Below are 22,383 nucleotides of genomic sequence, written 5' to 3'. Positions count from 1 at the left end.
ATACAAGCTGGAGTTTCGGGAGGTGCCACCTCACCGGTTTTTCATTTCGGCCTTACCAGTGTCTCTTCCGGAAAGTTAGGTGGTGCTGGCAGCGATACAAAAATTGTGTCAACAGAGGGTCATTGTTCCCGTTCCCCCGTCCAACGGGGGGAGGGGTTCTACTCGAGCCTCTTTGTTGTGCCGAAACCGGACGGTTCGGTCAGACCGATTCTGAATCTAAAATCCCTCAATCCATACTTGAAGGTTTTCAAGTTCAAGATGGAATCCCTTCGAGCGGTGATTGCCAGCCTGGAAGGGAGGGATTTTATGGCGTCAGTCGACATAAAGGATGCCTACTTACACGTCCCGATATATCATTCGCATCAGGCCTTCCTCAGGTTTGCGATACAGGATTCTCATTACCAATTTCAGACGTTGCCGTTTGGGCTTTCCACGGCCCCCGGGGATTTTCACCAAGGTCATGGCAGAAATGATGGTTCTCCTTCGCAAGCAAGGGGTTACCATTATCCCGTACTTGGACGATCTCCTGATAAAGGTGAGGTCCAGGGAACGGTTACTGAGAAGTGTAAATTTGTCGCTGTCTGTTCTGCGACAGCACGGTTGGGTGCTCAATTTGCCAAAATCTCAGTTGATTCCGACCACTCGGCTGCCTTTTCTGGGCATGATTCTGGACACTGAGTTACGGAGAGTATTTCTTCCAGAAGAAAAAGCTCTGGAACTGCAGACGATGGTCAGGGAACTTCTGAGGCCAAAGAGTGTGTCAATCCATCACTGTACTCTGTTTCTGGGGAAGATGGTTGCGGCGTACGAAGCAGTTCCGTTCGGCAGGTTTCATGCCTGGGTGTTTCAGTGGGACTTGCTGAGCAAATGGTCCGGGTCTCACCTGCACATGCATCGGAAGATAAGTCTATCTCCCAGAGCCAGAATTTCTCTCCTGTGGTGGCTACAAAGTTCTCACCTCCTAGGGGGATGCCGGTTCGGTATCAAGGATTGGGTACTTCTGACAACAGATGCAAGTCTCCGGGGCTGGGGCGCAGTCACCCAAGGAAGAAACTTCCAGGGGAAATGGTCACTCCAGGAAGCTTGTCTCCACATAAATGTTCTCGAGTTAAGAGCCATTTACAACGGCCTGCAATAAGCCTTCTTCAGGGTCGACCTGTCCTGGTACAGTCAGACTACATCACAGCGGTGGCACATATAAACCGTCAAGGCGGAACAAGGAGCAGAGCGGCAATGGCGGAGGCCACAAGAATCCTTCGCTGGGCGGAACAACACGTGAGCGCCCTGTCAGCGGTCTTCCTACCGGGAGTGGACAACTGGGAAGCGGATTTTCTCAGCAGACACGATCTCCATCCGGGAGAGTGGGCTCTTCAAGAGGTATTTGCAGAGGGGACAAAGTGTTGGGGAATTCCGTTGATCGACATTATGGCATCTCGTCTCAACAAGAAGCTCCCGAGGTATTGTTCCAGGTCAAGGGACCCCCAAGCCAGTGCAGTGGACGCCCTGGTGTCTCCGTGGGTGTTCCAGTCGGTGTATGTGTTCCCTCCACTTCCTCTCATTCCAAAGGTACTGGGGATCATTCGACGAGCACGGGTTCAGGCGATTCTCGTCGTTCCAGATTGGCCAAGAAGGGCCTGGTACCCGGATCTTCAGGAATTACTGGTGGAAGATCCTTGGCCGCTTCCTCTAAGAGAGGACCTGTTGTTGCAGGGTCCATGCGTGTTTCCAGACTTACCGCGGCTGCGTTTGACGGCATGGAAGTTGAGCGCCAGATCTTAGCTCGTAAAGGTATTCCCGGGGAGGTAATTCCCACTCTCCTTAAGGCTAGGAAGGAGGTTACGACGAAACATTATCACCATATTTGGAAAAAGTATGTTTCCTGGTGTGAGTTTAAAATGGCTCCTGCGGAAGATTTTCACTTGGGTCGCTTTCTCCACTTTTTGCAGGCAGGTGTAGATGCAGGCCTGAAATAAGGCTCCATCAAAGTACAGATTTTGGCTTTGTCTATTTTCTTTCAAAAAGAACTAGCTGTCCTCCCAGAGGTGCAGACTTTTGTGAAAGGAGTAATGCATATCAATCCTCCGTTCGTGCTTCCGGTAGCTCCATGGGATCTTGATGTGGTCTTACCGTTTCTTATGTCTTCCTGGTTTGAAATTGAAATTGGTTTGGTTGAGTTGAAATTTCTCACTTGGAAGGTAGTCATGCTGTTGGCGCTGGCATCTGCCAGGCGAGTGTCAGAGTTGGCGGCCTTATCTCATAAGAGCCCGTACTTGATTTTTCATTCGGATAGAGCGGAATTGAGGACTCAACAATTTCTGCCGAAGGTGGTTTCTTCATTTCATATTAACCAGCCTATTGTGGTGCCGGTGGCTACGTATGCTGTGGCGGTTCCAAAGTCTCTGGATGTTGTGAGAGCTTTGAAGATCTACGTCACCAGAACGGCTGTTGCCAGGAAAACTGAGGCACTGTTTGTCCTGTATGCTTCCAACAAGATTGGTCATCCTGCTTCAAAACAGACTATTTCACGCTGGATTTGTAGTACGATTCAGCAGGCTCATTCTTCGGCCGGGCTACCAGTGCCGAAGTCAGTAAAAGCCCATTCTACCAGGAAAGTGGGCTCATCTTGGGCGGTTGCCCCAGGCATCTCGGCTTTACAGCTTTACCGAGCAGCTACTTGGTCGGGTTCAAACCCCTTTGCTAAGTTCTATAAGTTTGATACCCTGGCTGATGAGGACCTTGTGTTTGCTCAGTCGGTGCTGCAGAGTCGTCCGCACTCTCTCGCCCGGTCTGGAGCTTTGGTATAAACCCCATGGTCCTTTTGGAGTCCCCAGCATCCTCTACGGACTAGGAGAAAATGATTTACCGTTGGGTACCAAAATCCTATTTTCTCTTACGTTCTAGAGGATTCTGGGGTCCACATTAGTACCATGGGGTATAGACTGGTCCACCAGGCGCCATTGGCACTTTAAGAGTTTGAGAGTGTGGGCTGGCTCCTCCCTCTATGCCCCTCCTACCAGACTCTGTTTAGAAAATGTGCCCGGAGTAGCCTGTCACAGCTAGGGGAGCTCTACAGAGCTTTTCTAGTAAAGTTTAACTTAGAGTTTTTATTTTATTTTACAGGGAGGTTGTTGGCAACAGCCTCCCTGCAGCGAGGGACTAGGGGGGGGAGCAGTGTCCGCCCTGCGCGGTCTGAGCCACTGTCTCCGCTGACTGGACACTGAGCTCCAGAGGGGTCTGATCGTTCTCCGCCACAGGAGACCGCTCGCCCCAGCAGCATGCCGCCAACCCCTTACAGAGCTGAAGAAGTGGTGAGTGAGACACCGATTCCCCCTAGCAAGCAGGGAGTCGGTGTGAAGATGGCGGCAGCGGGGAGGGAGCGCAGTATTAACTGCGCTCCTGGGAAGGCTCAGCGGTACATGGTGTGGCGCTGTGAGGGGCGCCCTGGGCTAGCGCTTACCCCCTACACTGGTCCAGAAGCCTGTAGGGGTCCTCTGATCTCAGCCAGCACTATTTCCTCAGGCCAGTATAATCCATGAAAGGCGGGAAGACAGCGCCATTAAGGGGGCGGAGCTTCTCAGAGCAGACCCAGCAGCGTTTCAGCGCCATTTTCCTGCCTGCACAGTGCTGAGAGGAAGAACAGGTCCCTCCACATCAACTCCAGCTATCTATACACTGTATCAGGTGGTTGTAGAAGGGAGGGGGAGGCTGTAATAAGACTGTGTGTGCTATTAAGGTGCACAGTCAGCGCTGACAAGGGGTCTCCCTTTGCTAAAAGCGCTGTGTGGGTTGGCTCCAATCTCTCTCTTGCCATTATTGGGGGGGAGGGGAGACTCTGTCTGCCCTCACCTGTTTGTGGAGTGTTTGCCGGTCTCCTTTAGCTATGTCCAGGGACACTGTGTGTCATATGCTGCCGAGGACTTATCCTCCCAGGATGATCCCATTCCATGTAATCAGGATAGCACTGGTTTAGCACAGATTCCAGCAAGGGAGCCTGAGTGGTTTTCCTCTATCAAATCTTGGATTTCTCAGATTTCTGACAGGGTTGTAAGTAATGAATTTGCAACCCAGGTATTACAGAGCTCTATTGCAATAAGGCCGGTTTATGGTACCTCCCGACGCCCCGCTATATACCCCCACAAACGCGCGCTTGTGCATGTCAAACAAGACGACACGGATACCGATTCTGACACCACAGACTGTGATGGGGATGTGTTGCAGGGCTCCGCATCTCTTGCAAAGGGGGTGCAATTGTTGATAGAGGCTATCAGGGATGTGTTGAATGTTAATGATACCACACCTGAGCAGGTTGAGGAGGCTTTTTTTCACTGAAAATAAAAAAGCCTCGCTAACCTTCCCTGCGTCAAAGGAATTGAACGTTATGTTTGAAAAAGCATGGGTAAACCCTGAGAAAAAATTCCAGGTCCCTAAAAGGGTCCAGGTGGCGTTTCCTTTTCCCGAGGAGGTTAGGAAAAAATGGGAAAACCCGCCGATTGACGCATCTGTGTCCAGACTCTCAAAGAAGGTGGTTTTGCCTGTTCCAGGATCTACCGCATTAAAGGAGCCGGCTGATAGGAAAATTGATAACACGCTTAAATCAATGTACACTGCTTCAGGGGCCATATTATGTCCCACTATTGCTAGTGCATGGATTGCAAAGGCCATAGTAAAGTGGTCGGCTACCTTACTTGAGGATTTGGATACGATGGATAGGGATGACGTTGCATTATATTTACGCAATATACATGATTAGGCAGGTTTTATGGTAGAATCCATGAAAGACCTGGATTCCATGGCTGCGGGAATGTCTTTCATGTCTGTTTCAGCTCGTCGGGGACTGCGGCTGCGCCAGTGGTTGGCCGCCGCGGAATCCAGAAAGTGTGGAGTCCCTACCTTTTTATACAGGTCAGGCTCTCTTTGGGGAAGCTCCTAGATGCGTGGATATCTACTGCTACAGCGGGTTAGTCTCCGTTTCTTCCCTCAGCAGCACCTGCTCCGAAGAAAGCCTTCTCTTCATCTGCAACGCAGTCCTCGCGGCCTAACAAGCCTAGAAAGGCCAGAACGTCCAATACCTTCTTTAGGGGAGGTTGAGATAAGTCCAAGAAACCTGCAGCTGCAGGTTCCCAGGAACAAAAGCCTGCTTCAGGTACGCCAAAGTCCTCCGCATGACTGTGGACCGCACAGCCTGGATGTGGGGCTGGTGGGAGAGAGGCTCAGACACTTCAGTCACGTCTGTGTAACGTCCGGCCTGGATCCCTGGGTGATAGATATTGTATCCCAGGGATACAAGCTGGAATTCCAAAGTCTCCCTTCTCATCGCTTTTTCAAATCAGGCTTACCAACTCTGTTGGCAGACAGCACTGTCCTACAAGACGCTGTCCAAAAACTGATGGAGGCACAGGTCATTGTGCCAGTACCACCTCACATGCAGAACAAAGGTTACTATTCGAACCTTTTCGTGGTACCGAAACCGGATGGTTCGGTCAGGCCCATTCTGAACCTAAAATCATTGAACCCCTTTCTAAAGGAGTTCAAGTTCAACATGGAGTCTCTCAGGACGGTGATATCGGGTCTGGAAGAGGGTGAATTCCTGGTATCACTGGATATCAAGGATGCGTACCTCCACATTCCGATCTGGCTGCCGCATCAGGCTTATCTCCTTTTCGCATTGCTGGACTGTAATTTCCAGTTCCAGGCCCTGCCATTTGGCCTCTCCACAGCACCAAGGGTGTTTACCAAGGTGATGGCAGAAATGATGGTTCTCCTCTGCAAAAAGGGTGTGAACCTCATTCCATATCTGGACGATCTGCTGATAAAGGCATAGTCCAAGGAGAAGCTGCTACAATCCATTGTTCTCACAACACGCCTCCTCAGGAGTCATGGTTGGATTCTGAACCTTCCAATGTCACATTTGGAACCAACCCAGAGGTTGTCCTTTCTGGGAATGATCCTGGATATGGAAGTGCAGAAGGTGTTTCTTCCGCAGGAAAAGGTGTTGGTGATACAAGCTATGGTCTGGGATATCCTGAAGCCAGCCCGGGTGTCTGTTCATCAATGCATTCGCCTATTGGAAAAGATGGTGGCCTCTTACGAGGCTCTCCAGTGTGGGAGGTTCCACGCTCGGACCTTCCAACTGGATCTCCTGGACAGGTGGTCAGGATCTCATCTCCACATGCACCAGAGAATTCGTCTGTCGCCAAAGGCCAGGATTTCACTCCTCTGGTGGCTCCAATTACCTCACCTTCTGGACGGCCGCAGGTTTGGGATTCAGGACTGGGTCCTTCTAACCACGGATGCGAGCCTTCGGGGCTGGGGAGCAGTCACTGAAGGAGTAACCTTCCAAGGAAGGTGGTCAAGCCTGGAAGCCGGCCTGCCCATCAACATCCTGGAACTAACAGCCGTCTACAACGGTCTTCTTCAGGCGGCCCCTCTTCTAAGAAATCGGGCCATTCAAGTGCAGTAGAACAACGTAACAGTGGCTTACATAAACCGACAAGGCAGAATGAAATGCAGAGCGGCAATGTCAGAGGTGACAAGAATACTCCTCTGGACAGAGAAGCACGTGTTGGCGCTATCAGCCGTCTTCATTCCGGGAGTAGACAACTGGGAGGCAGACTTCCTCCGCAGACACGATCTACATCCAGGGGAGTGGGATCTCCATCCAGAGGTGTTCAAGGAAATAACACGTCTTTGGGCATTACCCCAAATAGACATGATGGCCTCTCGTCTCAACAAGAAGCTTCGGCGTTATTGTTGCAGGTCGAGGGATCCACAGGCAGTGGCAGTGGATGCCCTGGTGTCTCCGTGGATGTTCCAGGCAGTGTACGTGTTTCCACCACTCCCACTCATCCCAAGAATCCTATAGCTCATAAGAATGACATGGGTTTAAGCGATCCTTATTGCCCCAGACTGGCCAAGAAGGGCTTGGTACGCAGACCTTCTAAATCTACTGTAAGAAGATCCGAGGCCTCTTCCTCTTCAGGAGGACCTGCTGCAACAGGGGCCGTTCGCCTATCAAGACTTACCGCTGCTACGTTTGACGGCATGGAAGTTGAGCGCGTGATACTTGCTCGGAAGGGCATTTCGAAGGTCATTCCTATCCTCATTCAGGCTAGGAAAGGGGTAACGTCTAAACATTACCATCGTATTTGGAATAAATAGGTCTCTTGGTGTGAATCCAAGAAGTCTCCTACAGTGGAGTTTCAACTCAGACGTTTTCTCCTCTTCCTGCAAGCAGGTGTGGATATGGGCCTGAGGCTAGGATCTGTGAAGGTCCAGATTTCTGCCCTATCCATTTTCTTTCAGAAACAATTGGCTGCCCTCCCTGAGGTTCAGACCTTTTTGAAGGGAGTTCTGCATATCCAACCTCCCTTTGTACTGCCTACGGCGCCTTGGGACCTTAACAAGGTGTTGCAGTTTCTCCAGTCGGATTGGTTTGAGCCTCTACAGGAGGTTGAGGTCCAATTTCTTTCATAGAAGGTGGTCACGTTGTTGGCCTTGGCTTCTGCTAGACGTGTGTCCGAGTTGGGGGCTTTATCCTGTAAAAGCCCTTACTTGATCTTCCACGAAGATAGAGCTGAGCTCCGGACACGTCAGCAGTTTCTTCCGAAGGTTGTGTCGGCATTTCATATCAACCAACCTATTGTGGTGCCAGTGGCTACTGAATCCTCAATTACATCAAAGTCCTTGGATGTTGTAAGGGCTCTGAAGATATATGTGAAGAGAACTTCTCGTCACAGAAAGTCGGACTCTGTTTGTCCTTTATGATCCCAAGGAAATTGGGTGTCCTGCTTCTAAGCAGACTATTCTCACTGGATTAGGTTCACTATTCAGCACGCTTATTCTACGGCAGGACTGCTGTGTCCAAAATCTGTTAAGGCCCACTCTACTTGTGAGGTGGGGTCTTACCGGGCGGCTGCCCGGGGTGTCTCGGCAGTGCAACTTTGCCGAGCTGCAACTTGGTCTGGGTCGAACACGTTTGCAAAGTTTTACAAGTTCGATACTTTGGCCTCTGATGATCTGAAGTTCAGTCAGTCCGTTCTGCAGCAGCCTCTGCACTCCCTCCCGTTCTGGGAGCTTTGGTACATCCCCATGGTACTAATGTGGACCCCAGCATCCTCTAGGATGTAAGAGAAAATAGGATTTTGGTTACCTACCGGTAAATCCTTTTCTCGTAGTCTGTAGAGGATGCTGGGCGTCCGCCCAGCGCTTCGTTTTCCTGCACACGTTTGGTACAGTGCAACTTCGTTTTAGTTGAGTACTGCATTGTTACTTGATAAGTAATGTTTCTCTGACGTCCTAGTGGATGCTGGGAACTCCGTAAGGACCACGGGGAATAGCGGCTCCGCAGGAGACTGGGCACAAAAGTAAAAGCTTTAGGACTACCTGGTGTGCACTGGCTCCTCCCCCTATGACCCTCCTCCAAGCCTCAGTTAGATTTTTGTGCCCGAACGAGAAGGGTGCACACTAGGTGGCTCTCCTGAGCTGCTTAGTGAAAAAGTTTAAGTTAGGTTTTTTATTTTCAGTGAGTCCTGCTGGCAACAGGCTCACTGCATCGAGGGACTAAGGGGAGAAGAAGCGAACTCACCTGCGTGCAGAGTGGATTGGGCTTCTTAGGCTACTGGACATTAGCTCCAGAGGGACCGATCACAGGCCCAGCCATGGATGGGTCCCAGAGCCGCGCCGTCGGCCCCCTTACAGAGCCAGAAGACAGAAGAGGTCCGGAAAATCGGCGGCAGAAGACGTCCTGTCTTCAACAAGGTAGCGCACAGCACCGCAGCTGTGCGCCATTGCTCTCAGCACACTTCACACTCCGGTCACTGAGGGTGCAGGGCGCTGGGGGGGGGACGCCCTGAGACGCAATAAAAACACCTTGGATGGCGAAAAATGCATCACATATAGCTCCTGGGCTATATGGATGCATTTAACCCCTGCCAGTTTTCCTTAAAAAAGCGGGAGAAAGGCCGCCGAGAAGGGGGCGGAGCCTATCTCCTCAGCACACAAGCGCCATTTTCCCTCACAGCTCCGCTGGAAGGACGTCTCCCTGACTCTCCCCTGCAGTCCTGCACTACAGAAACAGGGTAAAACAAGAGAGGGGGGGGCACTAAATTGGCATAAGAATCTATACAGCAGCTATATAAGGGAGAAACACTTATATAAGGTTGTCCCTATACATTATATATAGCGCTCTGGTGTGTGCTGGCAAACTCTCCCTCTGTCTCCCCAAAGGGCTAGTGGGGTCCTGTCCTCTATCGGAGCATTCCCTGTGTGTGTGCTGTGTGTCGGTACGTTTGTGTCGACATGTATGAGGAGGAAAATGGTGTGGAGGCGGAGCAATTGCCTGTAATAGTGATGTCACCCCCTAGGGAGTCGACACCTGACTGGATGGTCTTATGGAAGGAATTACGTGATAGCGTCAGCACTTTACAAAAGACTGTTGACGACATGAGACAGCCGGCAAATCAGCTAGTGCCTGTCCAGGCGTCTCAAACACCGTCAGGGGCTCTAAAGCGCCCGTTACCTCAGATGGTCGACACAGACCCGGACACGGACACTGACTCCAGTGTCGACGGTGAGGAGACAAACGTGACTTCCAGTAGGGCCACATGTTACATGATCACGGCAATGAAGGAGGTTTTGAACATTTCTGATACTACAAGTACCACAAAAAAGGGTATTATGTGGGGTGTGAAAAAACTACCCGTAGTTTTACCTGAATCAGATGAATTAAATGAGGTGTGTGATGAAGCGTGGGTTTCCCCCGATAAAAAACTGATAATTTCTAAAAGATTATTGGCATTATACCCTTTCCCACCAGAGGTTAGGGCGCGTTGGGAAACACCCCCTAGGGTAGATAAAGCGCTCACACGCTTATCAAAACAAGTGGCGTTACCGTCTCCTGATACGGCCACCCTCAAGGAACCAGCTGATAGGAAGCTGGAAAATATCCTAAAAAGTATATACACACATACTGGTGTTATACTGCGACCAGCAATCGCCTCAGCCTGGATGTGCAGTGCTGGGGTGGCTTGGTCGGATTCCCTGACTGAAAATATTGATACCCTGGATAGGGACAATATATTATTGACTATAGAGCATTTAAAGGATGCATTTCTATATATGCGAGATGCACAGAGGGATATTTGCACTCTGGCATCAAGAGTAAGTGCGCTGTCCATTTCTGCCAGAAGAGGGTTATGGACGCGACAGTGGTCAGGTGATGCGGATTCCAAACGGCATATGGAAGTATTGCCGTATAAAGGGGAGGAGTTATTTGGGGTTGGTCTATCGGACCTGGTGGCCACGGCAACGGCTGGGAAATCCACCTTTTTACCCCAGGTCACCTCTCAGCAGAAAAAGGCACCGTCTTTTCAGGCTCAGTCCTTTCGTCCCCATAAGGGCAAGCGGGCAAAAGGCCACTCATTTCTGCCCCGGGGCAGAGGAAGGGGAAAAAGACTGCATCAGGCAGCCTCTTCCCAGGAACAGAAGCCCTCCCCCGCTTCTGCCAAGTCCTCAGCATGACGCTGGGGCCTTACAAGCAGACTCAGGCACGGTGGGGGGCCGTCTCAAGATTTTCAGCGCGCAGTGGGCTCACTCGCAAGTGGACCCCTGGATCCTGCAGGTAGTATCTCAGGGGTACAAATTGGAATTCGAGACGTCTCCCCCTCGCCGGTTCCTGAAGTCTGCTTTACCAACGTCTCCCTCCGACAGGGAGGCGGTATTGGAAGCCATTCACAAGCTGTATTCCCAGCAGGTGATAATCAAGGTACCCCTCCTACAACAGGGAAAGGGGTATTATTCCACGCTGTTTGTGGTACCGAAGCCGGACGGCTCGGTGAGACCTATTCTAAATCTGAAATCCTTGAACACTTACATACAAAGGTTCAAATTCAAGATGGAGTCACTCAGAGCAGTGATAGCGAACCTGGAAGAAGGGGACTATATGGTGTCTCTGGACATCAAGGATGCTTACCTCCATGTCCCAATTTGCCCTTCACACCAAGGGTACCTCAGGTTTGTGATACAGAACTGTCATTATCAGTTTCAGACGCTGCCGTTTGGATTGTCCACGGCACCCCGAGTCTTTACCAAGGTAATGGCCGAAATGATGATTCTTCTTCGAAGAAAAGGCGTCTTAATTATCCTTTACTTGGACGATCTCCTGATAAGGGCAAGGTCCAGGGAACAGTTAGAGGTCGGAGTAGCACTATCTCAAGTAGTGTTACGACAGCACGGGTGGATTCTAAATATTCCAAAATCGCAGCTGATTCCGACGACACGTCTGCTGTTCCTAGGGATGATTCTGGACACAGTCCAGAAAAAGGTGTTTCTCCCGGAGGAGAAAGCCAGGGAGTTATCCGAGCTAGTCAGGAACCTCCTAAAACCAGGTCAAGTGTCAGTGCATCAATGCACAAGGGTCCTGGGAAAAATGGTGGCTTCTTACGAAGCGATTCCATTCGGCAGATTCCACGCAAGAACCTTTCAGTGGGATCTGCTGGACAAATGGTCCGGATCGCATCTTCAGATGCATCAGCGGATAACCCTGTCTCCAAGGACAAGGGTATCCCTCCTGTGTTGGTTGCAGAGTGCTCATCTTCTAGAGGGCCGCAGATTCGGCATTCAGGACTGGGTCCTGGTGACCACGGATGCCAGCCTGAGAGGCTGGGGAGCAGTCACACAGGGAAGAAATTTCCAGGGCTTGTGGTCAAGCATGGAAACGTCATTTCACATAAATATCCTGGAACTAAGGGCCATTTACAATGCCCTAAGTCAAGCAAGGCCTCTGCTTCAGGGTCAGCCGGTGTTGATCCAGTCGGACAACATCACGGCAGTCGCCCACGTAAACAGACAGGGCGGCACAAGAAGCAGGAGAGCGATAGCAGAAGCTGCAAGGATTCTTCGCTGGGCGGAAAATCATGTGATAGCACTGTCAGCAGTGTTCAGTCCCGGAGTGGACAACTGGGAAGCAGATTTTCTCAGCAGACACGATCTCCACCCGGGAGAGTGGGGACTTCATCCAGAAGTCTTCCAATTGATTGTAAACCGTTGGGAAAAACCAAAGGTGGGCATGATGGCGTCCCGCCTCAACAAAAAACTAAACAGGTATTGCGCCAGGTCAAGGGACCCTCAGGCAATAGCGGTGGACGCTCTGGTAACACCGTGGGTGTACCAGTCAGTGTATGTGTTCCCTCCTCTGCCTCTCATACCCAAGGTACTGAGGATTATAAGACGGAGAGGAGTAAGAACTATACTCGTGGCTCCGGATTGGCCAAGAAGGACTTGGTACCCGGAACTTCAGGAGATGCTCACGGAGGATCCGTGGCCTCTACCTCTAAGAAGGGACCTGCTTCAGCAAGGACCCTGTCTGTTCCAAGACTTAACGCGGCTGCGTTTGACGGCATGGCGGTTGAACGCCGGATCCTGAAGGAGAAAGGCATTCCAGATGAAGTCATCCCTACCCTGATCAAAGCCAGGAAGGATGTAACTGCACAACATTATCACCGTATTTGGAGGAAATATGTTGCGTGGTGCGAGGCCAGGAAGGCCCCGACAGAGGAATTTCAACTAGGTCGTTTCCTGCATTTCCTGCAAACAGGACTGTCCATGGGCCTAAAATTAGGATCCATTAAGGTTCAAATTTCGGCCTTGTCGATTTTCTTCCAGAAAGAATTGGCTTCAGTTCCTGAAGTCCAGACTTTTGTAAAGGGGGTACTGCATATACAGCCTCCCTTTGTGCCTCCAGTGGCACCCTGGGATCTCAATGTGGTTTTGGGATTCCTAAAATCACATTGGTTCGAACCACTTGCCACAGTGGATTTAAAATATCTCACATGGAAAGTGGTAATGCTGTTAGCCCTGGCTTCAGCCAGGCGTGTCTCAGAATTGGCGGCTTTATCCTATAAAAGCCCTTACCTAATTTTTCATACGGACAGGGCAGAATTGAGGACTCGTCCTCAATTTCTCCCTAAGGTGGTTTCAGCTTTTCACTTGAACCAGCCTATTGTGGTGCCTGCGGCTACTAGGGACTTGGAGGACTCCAAGTTGCTGGACGTAGTCAGGGCCCTGAAAATATATGTTTCCAGGACGGCTGGAGTCAGAAAATCTGACTCGCTGTTTATCCTGTATGCACCCAACAAGCTGGGTGCTCCTGCTTCTAAGCAGACTATTGCTCGTTGGATTTGTAGTACAATTCAGCTTGCACATTCTGTGGCAGGCCTGCCACAGCCAAAATCTGTAAAAGCCCATTCCACAAGGAAAGTGGGCTCATCTTGGGCGGCTGCCCGAGGGGTCTCGGCTTTACAACTTTGCCGAGCAGCTACTTGGTCAGGGGCAAACACGTTTGCTAAATTCTACAAATTTGATACCCTGGCTGAGGAGGACCTGGAGTTCTCTCATTCGGTGCTGCAGAGTCATCCGCACTCTCCCGCCCGTTTGGGAGCTTTGGTATAATCCTTATGGTCCTTACTGAGTTCCCAGCATCCACTTAGGACGTCAGAGAAAATAAGAATTTACTTACCGATAATTCTATTTCTCGTAGTCCGTAGTGGATGCTGGGCGCCCATCCCAGGTGCGGATTGTCTGCAATACTTGTACATAGTTATTGTTAACTAAATCGGGTTATTATTGTTGTGAGCCATTCTTTCAGAGGCTCCTCTGTTATCATGCTGTTAACTGGGTTCAGATCACAGGTTGTACGGTGTGATTGGTGTGGCTGGTATGAGTCTTACCCGGGATTCAATATCCTTCCTTATTGTGTACGCTCGTCCGGGCACAGTATCCTAACTGAGGCTTGGAGGAGGGTCATAGGGGGAGGAGCCAGTGCACACCAGGTAGTCCTAAAGCTTTTACTTTTGTGCCCAGTCTCCTGCGGAGCCGCTATTCCCCATGGTCCTTACGGAGTTCCCAGCATCCACTACGGACTACGAGAAATAGAATTATCGGTAAGTAAATTCTTATTTTCAGCAGTTGCTGAGTGTTCAAGCTTCGTTGGCTTAACGTGCCTTGTATGTGTGAGCTGGTATCAATCTCTCCACTATCTGTGTATAATCCTTCTCTGGAAGATGTCCGTCTCCTCGGGCACAGTTTCTAGACTGAGTCTGGTAGGAGGGGCATAGAGGGAGGAGCCAGCCCACACAAACTCTTAAAGTGCCAATGGCCCCTGGTGGACCTGTCTATTCCCCATGGTACTAATGTGGACCCCAGCATCCTCTACGGACTAAGAGAAAAGGATTTACCGGTAGGTATCCAAAATCCTATTAAATGAATGAAGAAGAAAAATTAAGGAAATTCCATTAATTTCCCTACTACTAATGTGAGGTTAGTTTATAAAGTCTTCCAAAAACCAAGAACCTATCTCTCCAAGGATTAGTAAATAGACCCCCTAGTGATAAAGTACCAGCCAATCAGCTCCTAACTGCCATGTTACAGGCTTGGTTTGAAAAACTGAATTATGAGCTTGTTCGTTGCTTACTTTACTTTTTCTCCGTCCACTCTCACAAAGGCTTAGTAAATAGACTCCTAGGACTCTCCCTATCCCATTCAAAAGGAAAAGGCTGAATGTGTTTTTCTGTTTGAGGGTGGGATGTACTAACCTCCCCCGCCGCGTTATCTGGCTTTTCTCAGCGCTCCTTGTGTTACTGGTCTCCCCTCTGCTGCCCGGCGCTACCTGTTGCTCCCCCACACTCCCCGTCTCCCAGTGAGAGGAGAAAAAAGACGGGGAGTGGGAGGGAGCAACGGGCAGCAGAGAGGAGACCAGTAACCGCGGAGATAACACAAGGAGCGCTTACAAAAGCCAAATAACGCGGTGGGGGAGGTTAGTACATCCCGCCCTGAAACTGCAATGCGAGTATTCTTTTGGTATAAGCTAACTGAATTATGTGTTTTTCATGTTGTAATATTTGTTTTGTGATCCCGTACCAGGTGGAAAGCTGTGAGAGCAGTTCCCATAGCATGGATGAAGTTTCACTCAGTGAGTTTGGCGAATGGACCGAAATTCCCGGCGCCCATCACGTAATTCCTTGTGGCTTCATGAAGATTGTGGAACTGCTGTCCTCCTCTGTCCCGCAGTCCGTCATCCAGCTGCGCAAGCCGGTCAAGTGCATCCACTGGAACAGGTCCGTACGTAAGCAGATTGAGCGGGTGGCTGACCACAATGATGACCAACAGGCGGACAAGGGCTATCCCGTCTTTCTGGAGTGCGAAGACTTCGAGTTCATCCCAGCCGATCACGTGATCGTAACCGTTTCGCTGGGTGTACTGAAGAAGTGCCACGAGAGCTTATTTCACCCGCGCCTCCCAGAAGACAAGGCCACGGCCATAGAGAAACTCGGGATTAGTACCACTGACAAAATCTTTCTGGAGTTTGAGGAACCTTTCTGGAGTCCAGAGTGTAACAGCATCCAGTTCGTTTGGGAAGACGACGCGGAGAGCGAGAGCTTGACCTATCCAGAGGAGATGTGGTACAAGAAGATCTGTAGTTTCGACGTGCTCTACCCTCCGGAGAGGTACGGCTATGTACTCAGCGGCTGGATCTGTGGCGATGAAGCGCTGATCATGGAGAAGTGCGACAATGAGACCGTTGCCGAAACCTGCACAGAGCTTTTGCGGAAATTTACAGGTTAGTATTTTCCCGGGGGATCCGTTGAATTTGCCGACGCTGGAATCCCGATAATCTGTTCAGCACATGTGTTTAACGGGCCCTGCGATAGTATCCCAGAATTGGTAGGCATTTGTGGTGAGGAACAGGGGTGGCCATTTTCTGGGAGTGTGGAGACCAAGGACTACGTTGCGAGAATATATGTATTTTACTTTTACAGGTTACTGTGGTGCTCTGAACCAAAGCGAATAAGGCTTTTTACTTAATTGTATAGATTTTCAAGTAACATTGGAATCTATGTACTAAGCCTTGGAGAGCGATAAACTGGATGGAGATGGGGGACATTTACTAAGCAGTGAGAAGAGCGGAGAGGTTGCCCATGGCAACCAATCAGCACTGAACTAACATCTAATTTGCATACTATAAAATGATACAGAGCTGCTGATTGGTTGATGGGGGAACTTCTCCACTGGCTCACTTCTCCGCTCTTATCACTGCTTAGTAAATGTCCCCCTTAGGCTACTATTCCATAATTGATTATGGAAAACTTTCCATCTGTCAAACCTTTGTTAAATGCAACTTTCAAACACCTAGGGGGGAATTCAGTTAGCCTCTGTAAATTACCCCGGGTAATCAATCCATTGGTGGGAATTCAATTGATGCCGGTAGCCGGCATTAACGCAAATTCTGCTACGCCTGTCTGGAAGCAGGACACAAATTCCGAGAAGTGCCCTTTATGGGATACGGAATAAGATTCTGCATTACTGTGTTTTTGCACGAAAACGGGTAAATTTTTACTGTGGGGGAGGTGAGGGGGGGGGGGGGGGGGGGGGTTTGCTGTAAAATTTACTGCACCTAATTGAATGACTTTTAAACCTGATAGTTGAGCTTTAAAGACCTTTTATAGAAAAGTCGTCTCATCAGCAGTCATAAGTGATGAATTTTGGGACTCTTATTCAGAGCAGCTGAGCCTGCCAGTAGTTTTATCAGCACTTCCCGGCCCATCCTGCGAGAGGTACAAGTACTGGATGTGTTGCAGGCTGTTCCCTTCCTGCATTACTGAACAATGTAGTATATTAGAGTACCTGAAAGAATGCACCACGTGTGCGCAGCTCCACTAACCTGCATCAAGTGCACATTTCACAAAACTGGTGTCTTAAGTAATGTGTGGGGTTTTTTTTTTCTTTCTTGCTAAAACTGTTTAATTGGGATGTAGTTAAAAATGCCGTCTGTCGAAATTTCGATGCCGGAATCCCGACCGGCGGAATAATGCCGCCAACACAATCCTGACGGAGCTTTGGATCCTGGCATCAAAATTCAGACGCCGGTTATCCCCCCCCCCCCCCCCCAACGTTTTGTTAGCGGGACATGTTTGTGTCCTGCCACGGGGGTGGGAGGTTAGGTTTAGGCACTAGGTGGGGGGATAGGGTGCAGGGACGGGAAGGGGATGGTTGGGTACTGGGGAGGGGGGTTAGGGATAGGCCCCAAGCGGGGAGGGTTAGGTTCAGGCAAGAGAGGGTTAGGGTACTTTCTCTGGGGGCTTTTGGGATTTTGATGGTCTGGGTACTGCTGCTGGTATTACGACCACCGGCATATCAACCAACCGTATATCATACCGAATCTGTTTTAATCTTGTGACATAGTGGAAGCATTGTGGCTCCTTGTAAAGAAATGATTAATAAATCATCATCAACAACAACAAAAAGTAGAATATAATGTATACACGGTGCAGACAGTGACCCAGACTTGGCAGACAGGCCAGGGACCGCGTTTTGCTATGTAATACAATATGTCTCCATTGCAAATGTTTACAAGTGCTCAGCTTCCGGCCGGTGTACACATGAAGATCAGAACCGGACCATTTAGAATAGCTGGGATAATAATCAGACATTTAAATTATTTTTCATCAATTGTGTCCATATAATGAATTCTGTTTTTATATGGCGGGATCTGCAAGCTGACCCAAATGGGGTCACCTCTGTTTGTGAATGCCCCATAATTCAAGGGCTGGATTAAGCTTTACCTCTTTTAGAATGTGATATAATGCTTACATAATCCAGAAAAGTTTGTTTTACTAATTAATGAAATATTTTTTTTCTCCATGGAATCTGCCCAAATATATATATATATATATATATATATATATATATATATATATATATATAATATATATATAATATATATATATATATATATATATATCACAGGATTACAGGCGGCACTCACGGACTCACTCAGAAAACGACCGGGGTCCCCAGGTCTGCCGGTCGCTTTCTGAGTGAGTCCGTGAGTGCCGCCTGTAATCCTGTGATATGCTTCATTAACAAGAGGAGGGCACCCGGCATTGAGCTTGGTTGTTGTATTGGAGTGCCAGATATATATATATATATATATATATATATATATATATATATATATATATATATATATATATATATATATATATATATATATATATATATATATATATATATATATATATATATATATTTATTTCTCTGACGTCCTAGTGGATGCTGGGACTCCGTAAGGACCATGGGGATATAGCGGCTCCGCAGGAGACAGGGCACAAAATAAAAGCTTAAGGATCAGGTGGTGTGCACTGGCTCCTCCCCCTATGACCCTCCTCCAAGCCTCAGTTAGATTTTTGTGCCCGGCCGAGAAGGGTGCAATCTAGGTGACTCTCCTGAGCTGCTTAGAATAAAAGTTTAGTTAGGTTTTTTTATTTTCAGTGCGTCCTGCTGGCAACAGGCTCACTGCATCGTGGGACTAAGGGGAGAAGAAACGGACTCACCTGAGTGCAGAGTGGATCGGGTTTCTTAGGCTACTGGACACTAGCTCCAGAGGGACGATCACAGGTTCAGCCTGGATGGGTCACCGGAGCCGCGCCGCCGTCCCCCTTACAGAGCCAGAAGAGACGAAGAGGTCCGGTGAAATCGGCGGCAGAAGACATCCTGTCTTCAGACTAAGGTAGCGCACAGCACCGCAGCTGTGCGCCATTGCTCTCAGCACACTTCACACTCCGGTCACTGAGGGTGCAGGGCGCTGGGGGGGGAGCGCCCTGAGACGCAATATAACAGAATACCTTAGGTGGCAAAACAGAATACATCACATATAGCTCCTGGGCTATATGGATGTATTTTAATCCCCTGCCATTTTACACAAAAAAGCGGGAGATAAGGACGTCGTGAAGGGGCGGAGCCTATCTCCTCAGCACACAAGCGCCATTTTCCCTCACAGCTCCGCTGGAAGGACGGCTCCCTGACTCTCCCCTGCAGTCCTGCTTCAGAATCAGGGTAAAAAAGAGAAGGGGGGGCATTGTTGGCAGCAAATAACAATAATTAACAGCAGCTATAAGGGAATAACACTTATATAAGGTTATCCCTGTATATATATATATATATATATATATATATATATATATATATAGCGCTGGGTGTGTGCTGGCAGACTCTCCCTCTGTCTCTCCAAAGGGCTAAGTGGGGTCCTGTCCTCTATCAGAGCATTCCCGGTGTGTGTGTGCTGTGTGTCGGTACGCGTGTGTCGACATGTATGAGGAGGAAAATTATGTGGAGGCGGAGCAGTTGCCTGCGTTGGTGATGTCACCCCCTAGGGAGTCGACACCTGACTGGATGATTGTATTTAAACAATTAAGTGATAATGTCAGCAATTTGCAAAAAACTGTTGACGACATGAGACAGCCGGCAAATCAGTTAGTGCCTGTCCAGGCGTCTCAGACACCGTCAGGGGCGCTAAAACGCCCGTTACCTCAGTGGGTCGACACAGACCCTGACACAGATACTGAGTCTAGTGTCGACGGTGACGAGACAAACGTAATGTCCAGTAGGGCCACACGTTACATGATCACGGCAATGAAAGAGGCATTGAACCTTTCTGACACTACAAGTACCACAAAGAAGGGTATTATGTGGGGTGAGAAAAAACTACCAATATTTTTTCCTGAGTCAGAGGAAATAAATGAGGTGTGTGTGAAAAAGCGTGGGTTTCTCCCGATAAAAAACAGCTAATTTCTAAAAAATTATTAGCATTATATCCTTTCCCGCCAGAGGTTAGGGCGCGTTGGGAAACACCCCCTAGGGTAGATAAGGCGCTCACACGTTTATCTAAACAAGTAGCGTTACCGTCTCCTGATACGGCTACCCTCAAAGAACCAGCTGATAGAAGGCTGGAAAATATCCTAAAAAGTATATACACACATACTGGTGTTATACTGCGACCAGCAATCGCCTCAGCCTGGATGTGCAGTGCTGGAGTCGCATGGTCGGATTCCCTGACTGAGAATATTGATACCCTGGATAGGGACAATATTTTGTTAACTATAGAACATTTAAAGGATGCATTATTATATATGCGTGATGCACAGAGGGATATTTGCACCCTGGCATCAAGAGTAAGTGCTATGTCCATCTCTGCCAGAAGAGCATTATGGACCAGACAGTGGTCAGGGGATGCGGATTCCAAACGGCACATGGAAGTATTGCCGTATAAAGGGGAGGAGTTATTTGGGGCTGGTCTATCGGACCTGGTGGCCACGGCAACGGCTGGAAAATCCACCTTTTTACCCCAGGTCACTCCACATCAGCAGAAAAAGACACCGTCTTTTCAATCTCAGTCCTTTCGTTCCCATAAGTACAAGCGAGCAAAAGGCCACTCTTTTCTGCCCCGGGGCAGAGGAAGAGGAAAAAGACTGCACCATGCAGCCGCTTCACAGGAGCAGAAGCCCTCCCCTGCTTCTGCCAAGTCTTCAGCATGACGCTGGGGCTTTACAAGCAGACTCAGATATGGTGGGGGCCCGTCTCAAAAATTTCAACGCGCAGTGGGCTCACTCGCAAGTGGATCCCTGGATTCTACAGGTAGTATCGCAGGGGTACAAACTGGAATTCGAGGCGTTTCCCCCTCGTTTCCTGAAGTCTGCTTTACCAAAGTCTCCCTCCGACAGGGAGGCAGTTCTAGAAGCCATTCACAAGCTGTATTCCCAGCAGGTGATAATCAAGGTACCCCTCCTGCAACAAGGAAAGGGGTATTATTCCACGCTGTTTGTGGTACCGAAGCCGGACGGCTCGGTGAGACCAATTTTAAATCTGAAATCCTTGAACACTTACATAAAAAGGTTCAAATTCAAGATGGAGTCACTCAGAGCAGTGATAGCGAACCTGGAAGAAGGGGACTATATGGTGTCTCTGGACATCAAAGATGCTTATCTCCACGTCCCGATATACCCTTCTCACCAAGGGTACCTCAGGTTTGTAGTACAAAACTGTCATTATCAGTTTCAGACGCTGCCGTTTGGATTGTCCACGGCACCTCGGGTCTTTACCAAGGTAATGGCCGAAATGATGATTCTTCTACGAAGAAAAGGCATTTCAATTATCCCTTACTTGGACGATCTCCTGATAAGGGCAAGATCCAGGGAACAGTTAGAAGTCGGAGTAGCACTATCTCAGGTAGTGTTACGTCAGCACGGGTGGATTCTAAATATTCCAAAATCGCAGCTGATTCCAACGACACGTCTACTGTTCCTAGGAATGATTCTGGACACAGTCCAGAAGAAGGTGTTTCTCCCGGAGGAGAAGGCCAGGGAGTTATCCGAGCTAGTCAGGAACCTCCTAAAACCAGGACAGGTATCGGTGCACGAGGGTCCTGGGGAAAATGGTGGCTTCTTACGAAGCGATTCCATTCGGAAGATTCCATGCAAGAACATTTCAGTGGGATCTACTGGACAAATGGTCCGGATCGCATCTGCAGATGCATCAGCGGATAACCCTGTCGCCAAGGACAAGGGTGTCTCTCCTGTGGTGGCTGCAGAGTGCTCATCTACTAGAGGGCCGCAGATTTGGCATTCAGGATTGGATCCTGGTAACCACGGATGCCAGCCTGAGAGGCTGGGGAGCAGTCACACAGGGAAGGAATTTCCAGGGCCTGTGGTCAAGCTTGGAAACGTCTCTTCATATAAACATTCTGGAACTAAGGGCCATTTACAATGCCCTAAGTCAAGCAAAACCTCTGCTTCAGGGTCAGGCGGTGTTGATCCAATCGGACAACATCACGTCAGTCGCCCACGTAAACAGACAGGGCGGCACGAGAAGCAGGAGGGCAATGGCAGAAGCTGCAAGGATTCTTCGCTGGGCGGAAAATCATGTGATAGCACTGTCAGCAGTATTCATTCCGGGAGTGGACAACTGGGAAGCAGACTTCCTCAGCAGACACGACCTTCACCCGGGAGAGTGGGGACTTCACCCAGAAGTCTTCCACCTGATTGTAAACCATTGGGAAAAACCAAAGGTGGACATGATGGCGTCACGTCTAAACAAAAAACTGGACAGATATTGCGCCAGGTCAAGGGACCCTCAGGCAATAGCAGTGGACGCTCTGGTAACGCCGTGGGTGTACCAGTCAGTGTATGTGTTCCCTCCTCTGCCTCTCATACCAAAAGTACTGAGAATCATAAGAAGGAGAGGAGTAAGAACTATACTCGTGGTTCCGGATTGGCCAAGACGGACTTGGTACCCGGAACTTCAAGAGATGCTCACGGACGAACCGTGGCCTCTACCTCTAAGAAAGGACCTGCTACTGCAGGGGCCTTGTCTGTTCCAAGACTTACCGCGGCTGCGTTTGACGGCATGGCGGTTGAACGCCGGATCCTGAGGGAAAAAGGCATTCCAGAAGAAGTCATCCCTACTCTGGTCAAAGCCAGGAAGGACGTAACCGCAAAACATTATCACCGCATTTGGCGTAAATATGTTGCGTGGTGTGAGGCCAAGAAGGCCCCT

The 22,383-nt window shown here is 49.4% G+C and overlaps 1 protein-coding gene across 1 annotated transcript in view; it reads left to right on the top strand.

Annotated features, from left to right (window-relative positions):
* SMOX (spermine oxidase) overlaps window positions 1–22,383 on the top strand; it is a 56,033-nt gene that overhangs the window by 22,884 nt on the left and 10,766 nt on the right. The window contains exon 5 of the mRNA XM_063925319.1: window positions 14,917–15,613. Coding sequence (XP_063781389.1) covers window positions 14,917–15,613 — 697 coding nt within the window. The remainder of the gene's footprint in view (window positions 1–14,916; window positions 15,614–22,383) is intronic.

Source organism: Pseudophryne corroboree, chromosome 1 (genome assembly GCF_028390025.1).
Source record: "Pseudophryne corroboree isolate aPseCor3 chromosome 1, aPseCor3.hap2, whole genome shotgun sequence".
Taxonomy (NCBI): domain Eukaryota; kingdom Metazoa; phylum Chordata; class Amphibia; order Anura; family Myobatrachidae; genus Pseudophryne; species Pseudophryne corroboree.
The sequence above is the reverse complement of the archived record's forward strand: the minus strand, read 5'-3'. Positions and strand labels throughout refer to the sequence as shown.